This window comes from Leuciscus leuciscus (assembly GCF_965113295.1).
Source record: "Leuciscus leuciscus genome assembly, chromosome: 10".
Lineage (NCBI taxonomy): Eukaryota > Metazoa > Chordata > Actinopteri > Cypriniformes > Leuciscidae > Leuciscus > Leuciscus leuciscus.
Window position 1 is genome coordinate 23,610,558 of NC_138734.1, and position 16,612 is coordinate 23,627,169.

The following is a 16,612-nucleotide window of genomic DNA, read 5'->3' on the forward strand; positions in this document are numbered from 1 at the left end:
GCGGTGGCTTGGATCGTGGGGATCGCAGAAGGATCTCGCGGATGAGAACGAGACTGCCGAGGCACTTTCATGTTCATCATCCGCAGATTCTATAACGCTCGCTCACGACGCAGAAGCCCGCGATGTGGCTTCTTCTGCCCGTGACGAGTGCCCGATGCTCGAGCTATCTGCTTCTGAGGAAGTGGATGTGCTCAGCATCGGGGACGAGGAACATGAGTCACACTCGCCGGTGTTGTTGTAACCCATAATAAAAAAAAATAAAAAGTTGTCCCACTATATTGCAATACAGAATCTATAGCTCGGATCTCGCGTTTGTCGAGGCAGCGCGTAGATGATGGCTACTCTGCAATAAAGATTCTGTGTGGGTGCAAGGCATGCACTGTCAGCTCCTGAGGGTGCTGGCTGTGGTTTTTAAGAAATATCTCGACGCACACAGCCGTGCGTTTCGGGTGTTTCAGCCTCGAGCCCGTTGACTTTCTTTTCGAAGAGATGAAAGCCAAATATATTGTGAACGACTCGAATCTCGCGTTTGTTGAGGCAGCGCTTAGATTACGAGTCTGCAATAAAAGGGACACACGCGATCTGTGAAATAATACTGTTTGGGTGCGAGGCATTCACAATCAGCTCCTGAGGGTGCTGGCAGTGTTCACTTCATTGAGAAATATATCGGCGCGAGTGCAATCCGTGCGCTGTCGGATGTTTCAACCTCGCACCTGATGACTTTCTTCTCGAGGGATGAAAGCCAAATATATTGTAACGGCTCGAATCTCGCGTTTGCCGAGGCAGCGTGTAGATTACGAGACCGTATAAATAAATATTAAAACAGTATTGTCTGGTGATTATGGCTGCATTCAATTCTATGAATTAATATGATGGAATTGAAATGATGGAATATATTATCTGACTTTAAGAAGTTAGATATTTTAATTCAACCTACCATCCAGACCATGTTTCACGTATCGAGTGTTTTTGGCGTCATTTAATTCTGAAGAATTAAAATGATGAGCAGCGAACATCAAAAATCATTTAAGATTTTTCCCTGCCGGTCCTCCGCTTCAGGGTATCGAAAACGAGACGAAGATGGCTGTCCCCCCCCGTGGAGGTATGAGCGAGAATCGCTCCTCCGCGGAGCCCTCAGGAAATCGATGTTTGTATCCAGCTTCAAGTGCGCTTTGGGACACATCGGTTTTCAGCGAATGCACGCTGTAAAAGGCGCCCAAAAGGCTTGCGGCCAGTGTTCGCGTTCGCCAATCGGAACTGTTTTCGATTCAGGGTGTCGAGAACGAAACCCAAAGAGTCTCCCCTCTGGGGGAGCCCTCAGGAAATCGATATCTGTATCCCGCCGTAAAAAGCGCTTCGGGCCACAATGATTTCCAGCGAACGCACACCGTGGCGTTCACCCCAAAAGCTTGCAATAGGGCACCGTCTATGGTCACAAAATCTTTCTCGACTTTTTCCTGCCGGTCCTCCGCTTCAGGAGGTCGAGAATAGTGCTCGAAAAACACCCGAGGTCAGTCTCGAGGGGCTGGTTCCCTTAGTAGATTTTGTAGAAGAATGGCAACGCCTTCCGAATATATCTATATGGGTCCTGAATATTATAAAATATGGGTAAAGACTGCAGTTCGGTCACCGACCTCCCAAGTTTGCTGGGGTGGTACTGACTGCAGTGGTTCCAGAACAGGCTCGGGTTATGGAACAAGAGGTACAGAACTCTACTGGTCAAAGGGGCCATATAAATTGTTCCCCTACCAGAGAAAGAGTCCGGGTTTTACAGCCGGTACTTTATAGTTCCAAAGGAGGATGGCGGGCTGAGGCCGATTTTAGATTTGAGGCAGTTGAATAGTTTTCTCTGAGGAGATTCAAGTTCAAGATGCTCACTGTTCCCATCATCGTGAATCAAATCAGATCCGAGGATTGGTTTGTCACGATAGATCTAAAAGACGCCTATTTTTATGTCTCCATCCTTCCATGTCACAGGAGGTTCCTGAGGTTTGCTTTCGGGGGCGAAGCGTACCAATATCGGGTTCTTCCGTGCGGCCTAGCACTCTCTCCCCGCACGTTCACTAAGTGTATGGATGCAGCTCTGGCTCCACTGAGGCTTCAGGGCATCCGTATTCTGAATTATATCGATGACTGGCTCATATTGGCCCAGTCTCGAGAAATGGCAATTCGGCATCGAGATGTCGTTCTTGGCCACATTCAGAAATTGGGGTTGAGACTCAACACTAGGAAAAGTGTGTTAGAACCAGCTCAGAAAACTACTTTTCTGGGCATAGTATGGAATTCGGTTACGATGCAGGCACCTATGTCTCCCGCACGTATCGAAATCCATCCTGACCATGGTGTCAGGGATAAAGCTAGGCCAGGCCATCACTGTAAAGCAATTTCAAAGACTGCTGGGCCTCATGGCAGCGGCATCCAACATAATTCCTTTGGGCCTTCTTCACATGAGGCCCCTTCAGTGGTGGCTCAAAGCCAAGGGGTTTTTCCCCCAAGGGGAATCCGTTCCGTATAATAAAGGTTACGCGCAGATGCCTTCGTTCCTTATTAATATGGAAGAAATCTTGGTTCTTGTCCCAAGGGCCAGTATTAGGGGCGTCATGTCGCCGGAAAACCATTTCAACAGACGCTTCCCTCACTGGCTGGGGCGCGGTTATCGGCGCTTTGCCAGGGGTCTGTGGCAGGACCTTCATCATTCTTGGCATATAAATTGCCTAGAAATGTTGGCTGTGTTCAGGGCTCTGAGGAGTTTCCTCCCAGACATCAAAGGTTACCACGTCTTGATACGTTCGGACAATACATCAGTGGTAGCGTATCTGAACCGACAAGGGGGACTCAGATCGCGCCCTCTATCCAGATTGGCGCATCAGATTATTTTATGGTCCCAAGGGAAAATATTATCTATAAGAGCAATATATGTCCCGGGGGTTCAGAATCAGGGAGCAGACATCCTGTCAAGGCAGGGGCTGAGGCCCGGGGAATAGAGACTCCATCCAGAGGTGGTTGAGCTGATATGGCAGAGGTTTGGACCAATGGAAGTGGATCTGTTGCGTCTCAAGGGACGTCCCACTGTCCACTTTGGTTCTCCCTCACTCATCCAGCCCCGTTGGGGTTGGATGCCATGGTACAGGCCTGGCCGAGGCTTCGCCTGTACGCTTTTCCCCCGATCGCTCTGCTCCCGGGAGTCCTGGAGAGGGTCCGTCAGTAGGGCATCAGTCTTCTTCTGGTAGCCCCGTTTTGGCCGGCCCGAGTATGGTTTTCGGATTTAATTTCACTCCGGATAGCTCCGCCATGGCAGATTCCTCTGAGGAGGGATCTGTTATCTCAGGCGGAGGGTACTATATTCCATCCTCGGCCAGAGCTGTGGAAATTGTGGGTCTGGCCTCAGGCCTCAGTACCTAAATGCTGTTCTATCATTTGGGGTGCACGGAACCATACTTATCTCTGGGGTTCCGTCTACTAGGAGATTATATGGCCTTAAGTGGAATGTTCTTCCACTTGGTATAGAGAACATGAGTTAGGCCCAGTTAACTGCCCAGTGGCTTCAGTTCTGGATTTTCTTCAAGATCGTTCTCTGCGAATCTCTCCCCGTCCACATGGATGGTGCACATGGATGCCATTGCGGCGTTCCATGCACCACTGAATATTGGGCCTTTGGGGAGGCACCATCTGGTCATACTATTTCTCCTTGGTACATAGAGGATGAGACTGACAGTCAGGTCCAGGGTTCCTTCCTGGTACCTGGCGGTGGTTCTCGAAGGGCTATCCCTGGCTCCCTTCGAATCCCTTCAGTCGGCTTTGCCTAGGACCTCACGTTCTAGATAGCCTTTCTCTTAGCTACTTCTTATAAAGAGACTGGGAGACCTCCAAGCCCTGGCATTAACGCCAGCTTGCTTGGGGTTTGCCCCGGCGGAGTTAAGGCCATCCTGCATCCGAGACCCAGCTATGTGCCTTAAGTGCAATTTAACATGGCTAGGTCCATGGTCCTGCAAGCATTTCATCCTCCACCACATGTGTCGGCAGAAGAGAAGAGGTTCCTTGCTCTGCCAGTCAGAGTTCCGAGTATTACCTTGAGAGGTCCTCTTCTTGGAGGAGGTCGGACTTACTGTAGTGTGTTTCGGGTCACCTAATGAGGGGCTCCCGGCTAAACAAACCATAAGTAGGCCTACAAGGTGCGCAATTTGCCTTCACCTTTGGCTGTAAGGGCTCATTCTACTAGAGGCATGGTGTCCTCTAGAGCCCTCCTCTTGGGAGTGCCCCTCCAGGAGATCTGTGAGGCAAGCTGGTTGGGCTACCCCACACACTTTTATCGGGTTTTATAGTCTGCACCTCCCTAGTACGCCTGGCGCACATGTGCTCTCGTCCTAGATGGGTGCCTGAGTTCAGTTTCACTCTAGGGCAGGCCTTTTCTCGGTGCGTGGCCTAGTGGGCATTCGTTCCCCAAAGAGTCGTTTTCAACGACGCAGTGCGAGTTCCCTCGAAAGGGAACGTCTCGGGTTATGACTATAACCCTTGTTCCCTGAGAAGGGAACGAGACACTGCGTCGTCCTGCCACGCCCCTCAATGCCTGAGAGCGGCTTGCTTCATCGCGAGGCTAATGTGTGTGTGTGCCAGCGTCACTTTTATGCATCCGGTTATGCCGTCACATGTTACGTCATGACGCAACACCAATCAGGATTGGATTAGTTTCATTCATACTTCAGAGGCGCACGCTAAGGGAGCGTCCCCAAAGAGTCGTTTTCAACGACGCAGTGTCTCGTTCCCTTCTCAGGGAACAAGGGTTATAGTCATAACCCGAGACGTTTTCTTTTATCAGCGACGTAACTTTTTCTTCTAAGACTGCCGCTTTTGTCTTGCATTCTTTTATCTCGGCAGCATTAAACTCGAGTGTTTTAGCTAGGCTGCAGATCATGGTACTATTCTCTCTGATTTTGGACTTTACCTCTTCCAAACCACTTTCTTGTTTATCAAAGCGGGAGTTCAGGCGAGTTATAGCCATCATTATAGACTCAAATGAAGCCTCTTTATTGGGTTTTACCCTCTTTTCCATCGGAGCTTTGTCCGGAGTGTTCAGAGGAGAGTCCTCAAGCTGCCGCTTATCCACACCTGCACAAGTGATATCCATGGCAGCGTAGTCGTGGAGCGGAGGCCCGCCTTTTGCTTTCATCATCCTCCCGTCCTTGGTAGCATCATCGTTTGAGGTCATTTTCGTACTATTTTCCTTCAAATCAGTTACTTTATGTTTTGTAAACGTTAACCGATCTAACCAACTTGTTTTTTTGGAAAAATTTTGTCTTTGTTCGTTGTTCTGAGGAACTTTACGGAGAGCAATTGAAAAGTTTCCCCGCTCAGTCGGCCATCTTGCCGGAAGTCGATGCATCGAGAGGTGACTTGTGCGAACTTGAGACAGCCAGGTATCCCAGAATGCATCTCACACCAACCAGCAAGCGTCAATAGCAGAGGAGAAACCCCGCGTAATTTAAAGATCAAATCTTTGGTTTATTTATAAAGATAGCGCCTATTTGAAAATTTGATCTGACGTTTTCGGAGTTGTGAGAACCAGGCAATCGGACGCTCGGCGCTCATGTACCCCGCCGAGAACAGCCTTTCCTCGGCTAGTGCTGCTGACTTGCCGCTGGCTCGGATGTCTCTAGTCTAGTGGTTTAACATGAGATATTTATTTATTTTATTTGTCTCATTAATCTATAATTTGTTCCCCGGCAAACCGTTAAGCTGAGGGCAAAGTGAAGTTTCATAGCTTTATTTAGTCTATTTAACTTTAACGTTGTAGCCTAGAGAGCTGACTTTTGTTTGACTGAATCGTTTGCTTTATTATTGTATAGCTTCTTATACCTTCTTATACTTTTATAATGGCTATTATTGATCATTAAAACTGACATTTAACAAAAAAAAGGTTATGTCATTATGTCTGGATCAAAACACAGGAGAAGAAGAAGCTGAAACAAGCGATAGAAGATTGCTCACTCAAATGTAAAATAATGTAATATCAAACATTAAACAGCTTGTAAATCAAAACTGCTTAATGTTTCCAAATGAAATGAAGCGTAGGCCTAACCCATGAAGAGAAAACGACTGTGAAGCTTTGGGGGTGTTGGACTCGATCTACTCCACCTGTGTTTTGAATATCGTTCTGGATCTGATCAAGGCGTAGTCTTTGACAAAAATTTGATTTTCTCAACTATTTTGTTTAAAATGTTGCCTTTATGAAACTTACTAACATTCAAGTGTTGATAAAAAAGGATGCATGAAGCTAATAAAATGTTTTATAAAATTAAAGTAGAGTTAAAGGTATTTTTCAAGTATAAAAAATAACATTTGAACATAGTAGTATAGGCCTACTGCAACTGCAAAAATTGTATATAAATAGTAAACTATAAGTATAATGTTAAGTTCACTTAAAGAAAACTTGTAGAATAAAACTACTAAACTAGTAGTTTACTGAGAGTACACTAAAAGAGTAAAAATAATATATAAATGGTAAACTATAAGTATGATGTTAAGTTCACTTAAAGAAAACTTGTAGTATAAAACTACTAAACTAGTAGTTTACTGAGAGTACATTAAAATAAAACTTTAAAATAAAACGCTGCCCTGGCGTCGCTGCGAAGCGCTGGGAGGCCTGGAAGAGCGCTGATTAGAGCTGCGCACAGGAGGCTGAGTTTGAGGGCGGCCTGTGGCTGGGCTCGAACGGCGGGGCAGGAACTAACGTAACCTCTGTTCTCTCTAGAGAGGGAACGAGTATTGCGTAAGCTAGCTTACGCTGCGGGGAAAGTCTCCTTTCTCGAGATACTGAAGCCAAAAATTATCCTTAATTTTTTTAAACTTTGTCAACGCAGTGCGGCAGCCTGCAGACCTAGGGCAGGCGAATCGCGTGCCCATTGGCTGCTCTGCGGCAACTGCAGCAGCCTATGGCTGAGCCTTGCGCGTGACGTCACGTCCAATGAGCGCGCTTGGCGCGCTTAATGCGTCACAGCCCGTCATTAGGGGTGTGGCTTAGCGTATATAAGCAAGGAACAGAGGCTGCTTCACTGATTTCTGTCGCATGAAGCGAAATGAGCTCGTGGCGAGAGCACGGCGGGTTACGCAATACTCGTTCCCTCTCTAGAGAGAACAGAGGTTACGTTAGTAACCGAGTACGTTCTCTTACGAGAGGTTCTCTCGTATTGCGTAAGCTAGCTTACGCTGCGGGAACACCCTTGTCAACGCCGTGCGCGCGCCCAGCATCCTGAATGAATCCCATGGGGGGGGTCCAGGGAACGCGAAGCGGAGCTGGGCGGCCAAGATACCACAGTACACAAGCACATAATATGGGGCAGGGAGCGGCACAGCCGGTCCAACTAACACTTCCCACATAGTGTAGCTCAACCAGTAGAACTAAATCCGCAACATAGCCCGCGTACAGACAGTGGGCTGGCTTACGCGAGACTTAGACTGATAGCACTTTGGCCTGCAAAGCGGGAACTTCCAGGTTGTAAAACCTAACAAATGTGGAGGGGGAGGCCCAGCCTGCCGCCGCACAAATGTCATGAATGGGAATCCCACTGGACCACGCCCACGATGAGGCCATGCCTCTGGACAGGGTGTGTTTCGAGGCGGCGAGACCCTTGGTGCGCCCACCAAACGAAACAAAGAGCTGCTCTGAACGCCTGAAGGCGGCGGAGCGTGAAATATAGCTTTTTAGCGCTCTAACTGGGCAGAGGAGATTACTATCTGCCTCGCAGCCAGCATTCGGCAGGGCTGAAAGGGAAATGACCTGCGCTCTGAAGGGAGTGCCCAGAATTTTGGGGACGTACCCATGCCTCGGTCTGAGAATAACTTTAGAGTTATTGGGTCCGAACTCGAGGCACGCAGCGTTAGTGGATAACGCGTGAAGGTCTCCCACACGTTTTACTGAAGACAGAGCTATCAGAAAAACGGTTTTGAGCGTGAGGTATTTCATATCCACAGTTTCTAAGGGTTCAAAGGGATGTGCTTTCAGTGCGTCTAAGACCAGTGAAAGATCCCACATAGGAACCGAAGGGGGTCGCGGGGGGTTCATCCTCCGCGGATGACAAACTCGTTCCTTCCTAATGCGCGGCCCGGCTCTGAGACAGAGAGCGCTGAAATGGCCGCGACATAGACTTTGAGCGTGGAGGGGGACCTGCCCGCGTCCAGTAGCTCTTGAAGGAAGCACAATACGTGCGAGACCCCACATGTCTGTGGATTAAGCCCTCTGGTAGTGCACCATTTGTTAAACACCGACCATTTAGACGTGTAGAGCCGCCTCGTGGAGGGGGCTCTAGCTTGTATGATCGTGTTCATCACCCCTTCTGGTAGATCAGCATGTAATTGTTGAGGCTCCACGCATGCAGAGACCAGTGCTCTGGGTGGGGATGCCAAATCGAGCCGTGGGCTTGAGAGAGAAGGTCTCTCCGCACCGGAATCGGCCAGGGGGCTGAGTCTGCCAATTGTATGAGTTCCGGGAACCAAGCTTGGTTCTCCCAGAACGGGGCTATGAGGAGCACTGTGTGGCGCGCTTTCCTGACTCTCTCGATGACCTGAGGCAGCAGAGAGACCGGTGGAAACGCATATAGCGGGCCGCTGGGCCATGTCTGGGCCAGCGCGTCCTCGCTCTTTGAAAAGAACACTGGGCAGTGTGCGTTGTCTTTTGACGCAAAGAGGTCGACTTTCGCTCTGCCAAAGCGGCACCACAGCGACTGGACTGTTTGGGGGTGTAGAGACCACTCCCCAGGGGGAACGTTGTCCCTGGACAGTCTGTCGGGGCCCTCGTTCAGATGGCCAGGCACATGCGATGCTCTCAGAGAGCGCAGAGAGTGCTGAGCCCATACGAGGAGGCGTTCCGTCAGGGCGCCGAGTTGCTTTGATCTGACACCGCCCTGGCGGTTCACATAGGCCACTACTGAAGTGTTGTCCGTGCGGACTAGAACATGGTGACCATGGAGGAATGGGAGGAAGTGCATGAGCGCTTTCTCGACCGCAAGCATCTCTAGACAGTTTATGTGTAGGAGATTCTCCTGGTCTGACCAGTGGCCATAGACCGGTCTGCCTTCGAAGAGCGCTCCCCAACCTAGGTTGGACGCGTCTGTTGAGACAACTTTCCGGTGTGAAACCACTCCCATAGTCACTCCAGTGTGATACCATTCAGCTGCTAGCCAGGGCTGCAGGGCTGAGACGCAGACCTGAGTCACTCTGATTAGCGAGCCGCCGGTCGCCCAGGCTCGATGGGATACGCGCGCTTTCAGCCAGCGTTGAAGCGGGCGCATGCGCAGTAAACCCAGCTGAAGCACTGCTGCAGCTGAGGCCATATGCCCCAGAATGCGCTGAAATGCTTTCAGGGGAACCCGGTTGCCTTCTTTGAAGGATGCAGCGAGGCGCTGGATGCGGCGCGCGCGCTGCTCCGACAATCTGGCCGTCATTGCCACCGAGTCTAGTTCTATTCCGAGAAAGGAAATTGACTGCCGGGGCGAGAGCGAACTCTTGGTCCAGTTGACCGCTAGACCTAGACCCTCCAGGTGGTCGAGTAGCGCTGTTCTGTGAGACACAAGTTCTGTCTCTGACTGCGCTAGAACGAGCCAATCGTCCAGATAGTTCAGAATTCGCATTCCCTGACTCCTCAGGGGAGCGAGAGCCGTGTCCATGCATTTCGTAAATGTACGGGGTGCTAAAGACAGGCCGAACGGCAGGACTGTGTATTGATAAGCTCGACCGTCGAAGGCGAATCTCAAGAATGGCCTGTGACGGGGAGTTATTTGGATCTGGAAATACGCGTCTTTCAGATCGAGAGAGATAAACCAGTCTCCTGGGCGAACTTGCGCAAGGATCTGTCTGGTTGTAATCATCCTGAACGGCCGTCTCATGAGAGCCTTGTTCAGATGTCTCAGATCTAAAATAGGTCTTAATGCTCCGTCCTTCTTGGGAACGAGGAAGTAACGGCTGTAAAAGCCTGACTCGCTCGAGGAAGGATGAACTTGTTCTATGGCCCCTTTTCGCAGCAGCTTTGCTATTTCTGCTTGAAGCAGATGTGCTGTTTCCAAACTCACTTTCGTTTCCGTCTGCGCTAGAAAGCGCGGAGGGCGACGAGCAAATTGGAGCGAATAGCCGTATCTTATGGTGTTGAGCACCCATTCTGACGCGCCCTGAATAGCTTCCCATGCTTTTGCATGCATAGCTAGGGGTCGAATGGTCTCTGGGTTCAGATCGCCGCGTTGCGCGGGATGGGGAACCTGTACCAGAGAGGATGGGGCGGCGCGCGCGCCGCCGATGCTCGGACACGAGGGCAGAAGAACAGGGCTGGCCGACTGTGCAGATTTTAGAAGCTCGATCTCGGACGATGGAGCGTGAACTGCTGCCAAATAACCCAGGCGCGAGAGCGGCGTGGGGATAATGGTGTCTGAAAGTGGGTGCGCGTGCTCGTGAGCTGGCGCGGGATTTGCACTTATGACACGGCCAGTGTTTGGGAGCTTTATGAGGTTTGCAACCTGTCTGGCAGAGCGGGTAGTGGGCAGGTGTGAGCACAATGCTGTGGGCACATTTTCTGCACTTGATGCTCGAGCGGAAAGTTTCCGCTTTAAGAGATAGCGCTCTGGACGCGTTGCCATGGGAACCTGGTCTGTGTGAGGCAGTGAGCACACGGGAGTGGGCACTTTTCCTACACTTAATATCCCTGCGGCTTGAGCCGTAGCAACTTGAGGTAACTGAGTGACAGAGCGAGCAGCGAGTAGGTGTGGGCACGGAAGTGTGGGCACATTTCCTACATTTAGTACTCGAGCGGTGTGAGGCCGCTTTATGAGAGAGCGCTCTGAGCGCGTTACCATGGGGATTGTACATGTGTGAAGCAGTGAACACATGGGTGTGGGCACATTTTCTACACTTAAAGCACTTATACTCTTTTTGAGATTTATCTGAGTCGCCGTGAAAACGGCGTTTGTGTGCAGGCGAGCGAGTGTTATTACTGGCTCGTTGGCTGCGGTGTGTGCTGCTGCAGTAGCCTGAACATAGGGGACTGACAGAGCTGTGCGTTTTGATGGCGGTCCGGCCGTAGCGGGACCCAACCATCTTTTCCTCCTTGCGGATGCTAGGAGGACTTCGCGGGCTCAGGCTTTAACGCGATCTTGGGCCGCGGGCCCCGTGGGGGCGGCGGTCTGTGACGGCTGGTCGAGCGTGACCTGGGGCGACTGCCCTGGCGTCGCTGCGAAGCGCTGGGAGGCCTGGAAGAGCGCTGATTAGAGCTGCGCACAGGAGGCTGAGTTTGAGGGCGGCCTGTGGCTGGGCTCGAACGGCGGGGCAGGAAGAGGTTCATCGCCTGTGACGCCTTCTGTACTTCGGAGAACCGATCCACAATTCCGCTGACCGCAGGGCCAAAGAGGCCGGTGGGCGAGAGTGGTGCGTTCAGGAAAACAGCGCGCTCTGAGTCACTCATGTCAGCGAGCGTCAACCAGAGGTGTCTGTCGATGACGGTGAGCGCGGCCATGGATCTGCCGATGGCTTGAGCAGCGGTCTTGGTGGCGCGTAGCGCAAGATCCGTAGCGCTGCGCAGATCAGTTAAGGCAGACTGACCCGAGCCCTTCTCATCCAGTTCACGGAGGAGGTCGGCTTGAAGGATCTGAAGGACGGCCATTGAGTGCAGGGCGGAAGCAGCCTGGCCGGAGGCGGCGAAAGCGCGGCCGGCGAGAGCTGAGGTGGTCCTGCAGGCTTTAGACGGCAGGGCAGACTTTGAGCGCCATCTAGCAGACGGCGGGCAAAGGTGCGTTGCCACAGCTTCCTCAACGGCGGGGATACCGTTATAGCCGTTCTCGGCGGCTCCGTCCACCTGGGAGAGAGCCGAGGAGACTGGCGAGCGGAGTCTGGTGGAGAACGGAGCGTTCCAGGATTTAGAGAGCTCGGTGTGGAGCTCAGGCAGGAAGGGTGCTGACCTAGAGGCAGGCGCAGGGCGGCGGCTAGGTAGAAAGCACCCGTCAAGGCGATTGGGCTCCGGCTCCTTAGGTGGGGACCAATCCAGTCCCATTCTCTCGACCGCTTGAGTGAGGAGGCGGAGAAGCTCCGCGTCAACACTAGCACGTGATCTAGTAGACTCCAAAGTCGAGGGGGCGGAGCGGTGAGAGCCCGACCACTCCTCGCTGTCAGACGCGAGCAGAGAGCAGCTGTCAGCGGCATCATCTGCATCATCCCCCAGGACGACGGCAGTGCGGGCAGAGGCCGGCAGCTGCGCGTCGGTGAAGGGTGGGGGGGAAGGAGAGAGCGAGGCTCGCGGGAGAGGTTCCGGCGAGCACTCAGCTGTAGCGTCCAGTTCCGGCGGCCTTTGGGAGCGACGTTTCTTCTTACGTGGCCCGGAAGAAGTGGCCGGAGAAGGTGGAGGTTCCTCGAACTTAGCGAGTCGAGCCCGTAGGGTCGACATCGGTAACTCCTCACACTGATCGCAGCCGCCCTCGGAGAGAGCGCGGGCTGCGTGGTCGAAGCCCAGGCAGAGAGTGCACACCACGTGGCGGTCTCCGTCGCTGAGCGCGGCTCTGCACGAGCCACAGGATGAGCGAGGCATTTGCAACAACGCCTCGCGCTCTTTTAGATGCAGGTGTGTCGCGGCGGACACACAAACACACAACACAGAGCAATAAAAGGATATATATGCCGGATGGCGCAGCAGGCAGGGAAGGCTGAAGGCGGCGAGCGGCCGGCGTCCTCAGGCTGAAATCCTCGGCGTGCTGGTCGCTTGATTCGACGGCGGCTTCCTCGGAGATCAGCGATGCGAAGAGCTTCGCTGAAGAGACAGAAATCAGTGAAGCAGCCTCTGTTCCTTGCTTATATACGCTAAGCCACACCCCTAATGACGGGCTGTGACGCATTAAGCGCGCCAAGCGCGCTCATTGGACGTGACGTCACGCGCAAGGCTCAGCCATAGGCTGCTGCAGTTGCCGCAGAGCAGCCAATGGGCACGCGATTCGCCTGCCCTAGGTCTGCAGGCTGCCGCACTGCGTTGACAAAGTTTTAAAAAATTAAGGATAATTTTTGGCTTCAGTATCTCGAGAAAGGAGACTTTCCCCGCAGCGTAAGCTAGCTTACGCAATACGAGAGAACCTCTCGTAAGAGAACTACTAAACTAGTAGTTTACTGAGAGTACACTAAAAGAGTAAAAATAATATATAAATGGTAAACTATAAGTATAATGTTAAGTTCACTTAAAGAAAACTTGTAGTATAAAACTACTAAACTAGTAGTTTACTGAGAGTATACTTCAAAGTTGCTACAAGTATTAAAATAGTAAACTACTAGTATACTCATAAGTTCACTTGCAGTACAAATGAGAAACATAATTATGAACTAGTTGTGCACTTAAAGTTTACTACTGTTACACTTATAGTACACTTAAACATATACTTTTATATACTTCAAGTGGGCCAATTTAGTCCCAAGCGGTTTTAAAATAGTACACTTACAAGTTTACTACTAGTACATATTGACATTAGTATACTTACTACATAAAGTATACTTAAAAATATACTTGAACATTACTTAAGTATACTTCATAAAATGAACTTGAAGTATACTTTTTTTTCGTAAGGGGACTGAAGATGCCATTGAGAAAGTCAATCACAACCCCTGTGGTCACGGACGGTGTAAAGGCAACTTCTGGCCATTTGGAATAGTAATCAGTTAATGTGATAGCGTACTTACAGTCCAAAACAGCGGTGTCAAACGGGCCAACAATGTCCATGCCCAGTTTACTCCATGGTGCATCTGGGAAAGGTACCGGTTGGAGGGGGGCGGTAACAGTTCGAGCAGATTTATCCAGCCTTTGACACAACTCGCACGAGGAGACCTGAGTCTGGATCACTTTATCCATTCCAGGGAAACAGTACAGTTTGCGTAAGCGCTGCTTTGTCCGCACAATTCCCTGGTGACTCATGCGCGAACGCTATTACTGTATGTTGCAATGTCACTGGAACTACTAAACTGGTGTCTCTGAATACCACAATGTCCTTGACACTCAGTTCATTCCTTACATGACAGTAGGGTTGAAGGTCGATATGCACAGCTTTTACGGAAACAGGCCATCCTTTTCCAATTTGAGTACGCACAGAGGTCAGTTCAGGACACGAGGCTGGAGCAGTTTTGAACTCGGATGGTGAAATCGCAGTCGGGGCAGTAGACAGTGGAGTGACAAGCTCTGGCTCTTCATCAGAGTTAGAAGCAGAAGTGAGCGGAAGGGGTAACCGCGACAGGCAGTCAGCAACATGATTTGATGAGCCAGCATGATGCACAACGTCGTAAGTGAAGCACAGAAGGCGAGCTGACCATCCCGGCATGTCCAGCTCCCCGTGTAGACTGCACACTGATCATCAGGCACTGACAACCCTGCTGAGTAAAACGTCTGCCCCAGAGGTATGTGCGCCACTTCTCGACGGCCCAAACACACGCCAAAGCCTCTTTCTATACAGTTGAATAACGCTTTTCAGCTGAGGTTAAAGTTCGTGACGCAAATGCCACTGTGCGTTCACTGTAATCTGGGTGCACCTGCGATAATATCGCTCCCAGACCATAATCTGATGTATCAGTAGACACAATGACTGGCAGTTCTGGGTTAAATAGGACAAGTGCTGGACTGTCCACTAAGCATTTCTTAACATCCATGAAGCTTTGTTGGGCCTTATCAGTCCATTCAAATTCAGAATCCTGGCGCAGGCATGCACGCAACGGCTCAACGAGAGTGGCATAATTAGGTATGAACTTGTTATACCAGGACAACATACCCAGAAAGGAGCGCAGACTGGTGACATCAATTGGGGCTGGGGCCTGCATTATTGCTTGCAGATGTTCTCCATCAGGTTGAATACCGTGTCCATTCACCATGTGTCCGAGAAAGCGCAGACAAGTCTGGCGGAAATTGCACATTTTCTCATTGATGACCATGAGGGAGACCATACGGGACACGGCAAAAACGAAACAGCCCGTCATGTGTGATAAAGGCTGTGAGATCACGGCTATCTGGATGGAGCGGAACCTGATGGTAAGCATTTTCCAGATCAATGGTAGAAAAAACTGTTGCACCTGACAAGGCAGCTAAAGTCTCGTCCATGTGTAGCAGAGGGTAAGCATCCACTATAATGGCCTTATTAGGCTCCCGCAAATCAACACACATTCTAATTCTTCCCGTCTTCTTTTGTATTACAACAATCGGTGAGATCCACGGTGAAGCATCAATTTTCTCTATTACACTTGCGCTGAGAAGGCGGTTCAGGTCACCAGACACAGCAGCTCGTACTGAGAAAGGAAGACGTCGTAGTTTTTGTCGCACAGGTACAGCAGAGGGTAAGACTTTCACTTTATGCATGAACCCTTTCACACAGCCTGTCTCAGGTGCAGAAGAGGAAAGCTGCATCACCGGTGTCAGGGAAAGAGAAGCAGGTAAGTCGGAGGCTCGTGCAGAAGTGATTTTATTCCCTTGAATACAGAGGTGTAGAGCAGATATCAAGTCCATCCCCATTAGAGCGGTTCCTGATTCCACAATAAAGGAGGTGGCAGAGCATTTGGCATTGTCTTTAATAACAGTAGCTGGCATACAGCCAAGTACATCAATTGGCGAGTGCGAGTACGTAACTAGTCGCGTGGTCGATGGCTGCAGATGTGTACTTTTGAAGTTTTTCTCATACACAGATCGAGGCAGAACTGATACTGAAGCGCCGGTATCCACGGTCAGTTCCACAGTTGCAAAGGACTTAGGCGTTTGGATGCCCACAGCACACTGGATTTTATTATGCATGCTGGATCCTTGGATTAACAGTAATGTGTACTCAGGTAACTCAACTTCTCTAACTGTGTGTGTAGGAGCTGAACGACACACGCGTGCAAAGTGTCCTTTCTTTTTACAGTTTTTACACATTGCTCTTGTGACCGGGCACTCCCTTGCAGTGCCATCATCATGCAATATAGATGCTGACCACCTCGTCGTCAATTTGTTGTACTGTCACTTAACTTTACAAAACAATAAAAGATACGATGGCACAAGAATTCCTTGGATTCTCACTCTTTAATCCAGACCGAACTTCCTCCATGTGTATGCACACTTGTCTTTTTTTCCCTTTCCTTTTTCCCTCTCTCCCCCTAGTGTTCAGTCCCTGTAATAACAGTCTATGTAGACACAACAACATGGATTACTTTAACCCTCTGAGGTCTGAGCTGTTTTCTGGGCCTGGAGGTGTTCTGACATGCTCTGACATTTGTGTTTTTTTCTGTTACTAGTGACATTTTCATGGCTAAAGTCTAATTACACTGTATTCAGCACAAACTCTGCTACAATAATATATCAGCAGCATGTATGTAAAAGTTTGTAGTTTTGAGATAATGACATTTATGCGTGGTTTGTGAAAATACAAAAAAAAATTGTCACTGAAATAAGGCCATGAAACCCATACTGATTATTTCTTCACAAGACTTTTGAAAATTGTATGACGTAGCCTAGAATATTTGCTCCAAAACTATGTGAAAATCACCCTGACTGCTCATTCAGATAAGACAATATATTGATTTAAAATTTCTAAGACGTGTTTTGTGTGACAAAGCCATATTCGAAGAGGCGTGATCATCTCATGAATATGTA

The 16,612-nt window shown here is 50.1% G+C and overlaps 1 protein-coding gene across 1 annotated transcript; it reads right to left on the reverse strand.

Annotated features, from left to right (window-relative positions):
- Positions 1–11,095: 11,095 nt before the first annotated feature.
- LOC309508197 (uncharacterized protein) lies at positions 11,096–13,026 on the reverse strand (the record flags this gene model as incomplete). The annotated part of the gene is made up of 2 exons (XM_082182717.1): positions 12,952–13,026; positions 11,096–12,920 (listed from the first exon to the last, which is right to left on the reverse strand). The coding sequence occupies exon 2, from the start codon at positions 12,554–12,556 to the stop codon at positions 11,096–11,098; it is 1,461 nt and encodes a 486-aa protein (XP_082038843.1). The 5' UTR covers positions 12,557–12,920; positions 12,952–13,026.
- Between the last annotated feature and the right edge of the window lie 3,586 nt (positions 13,027–16,612).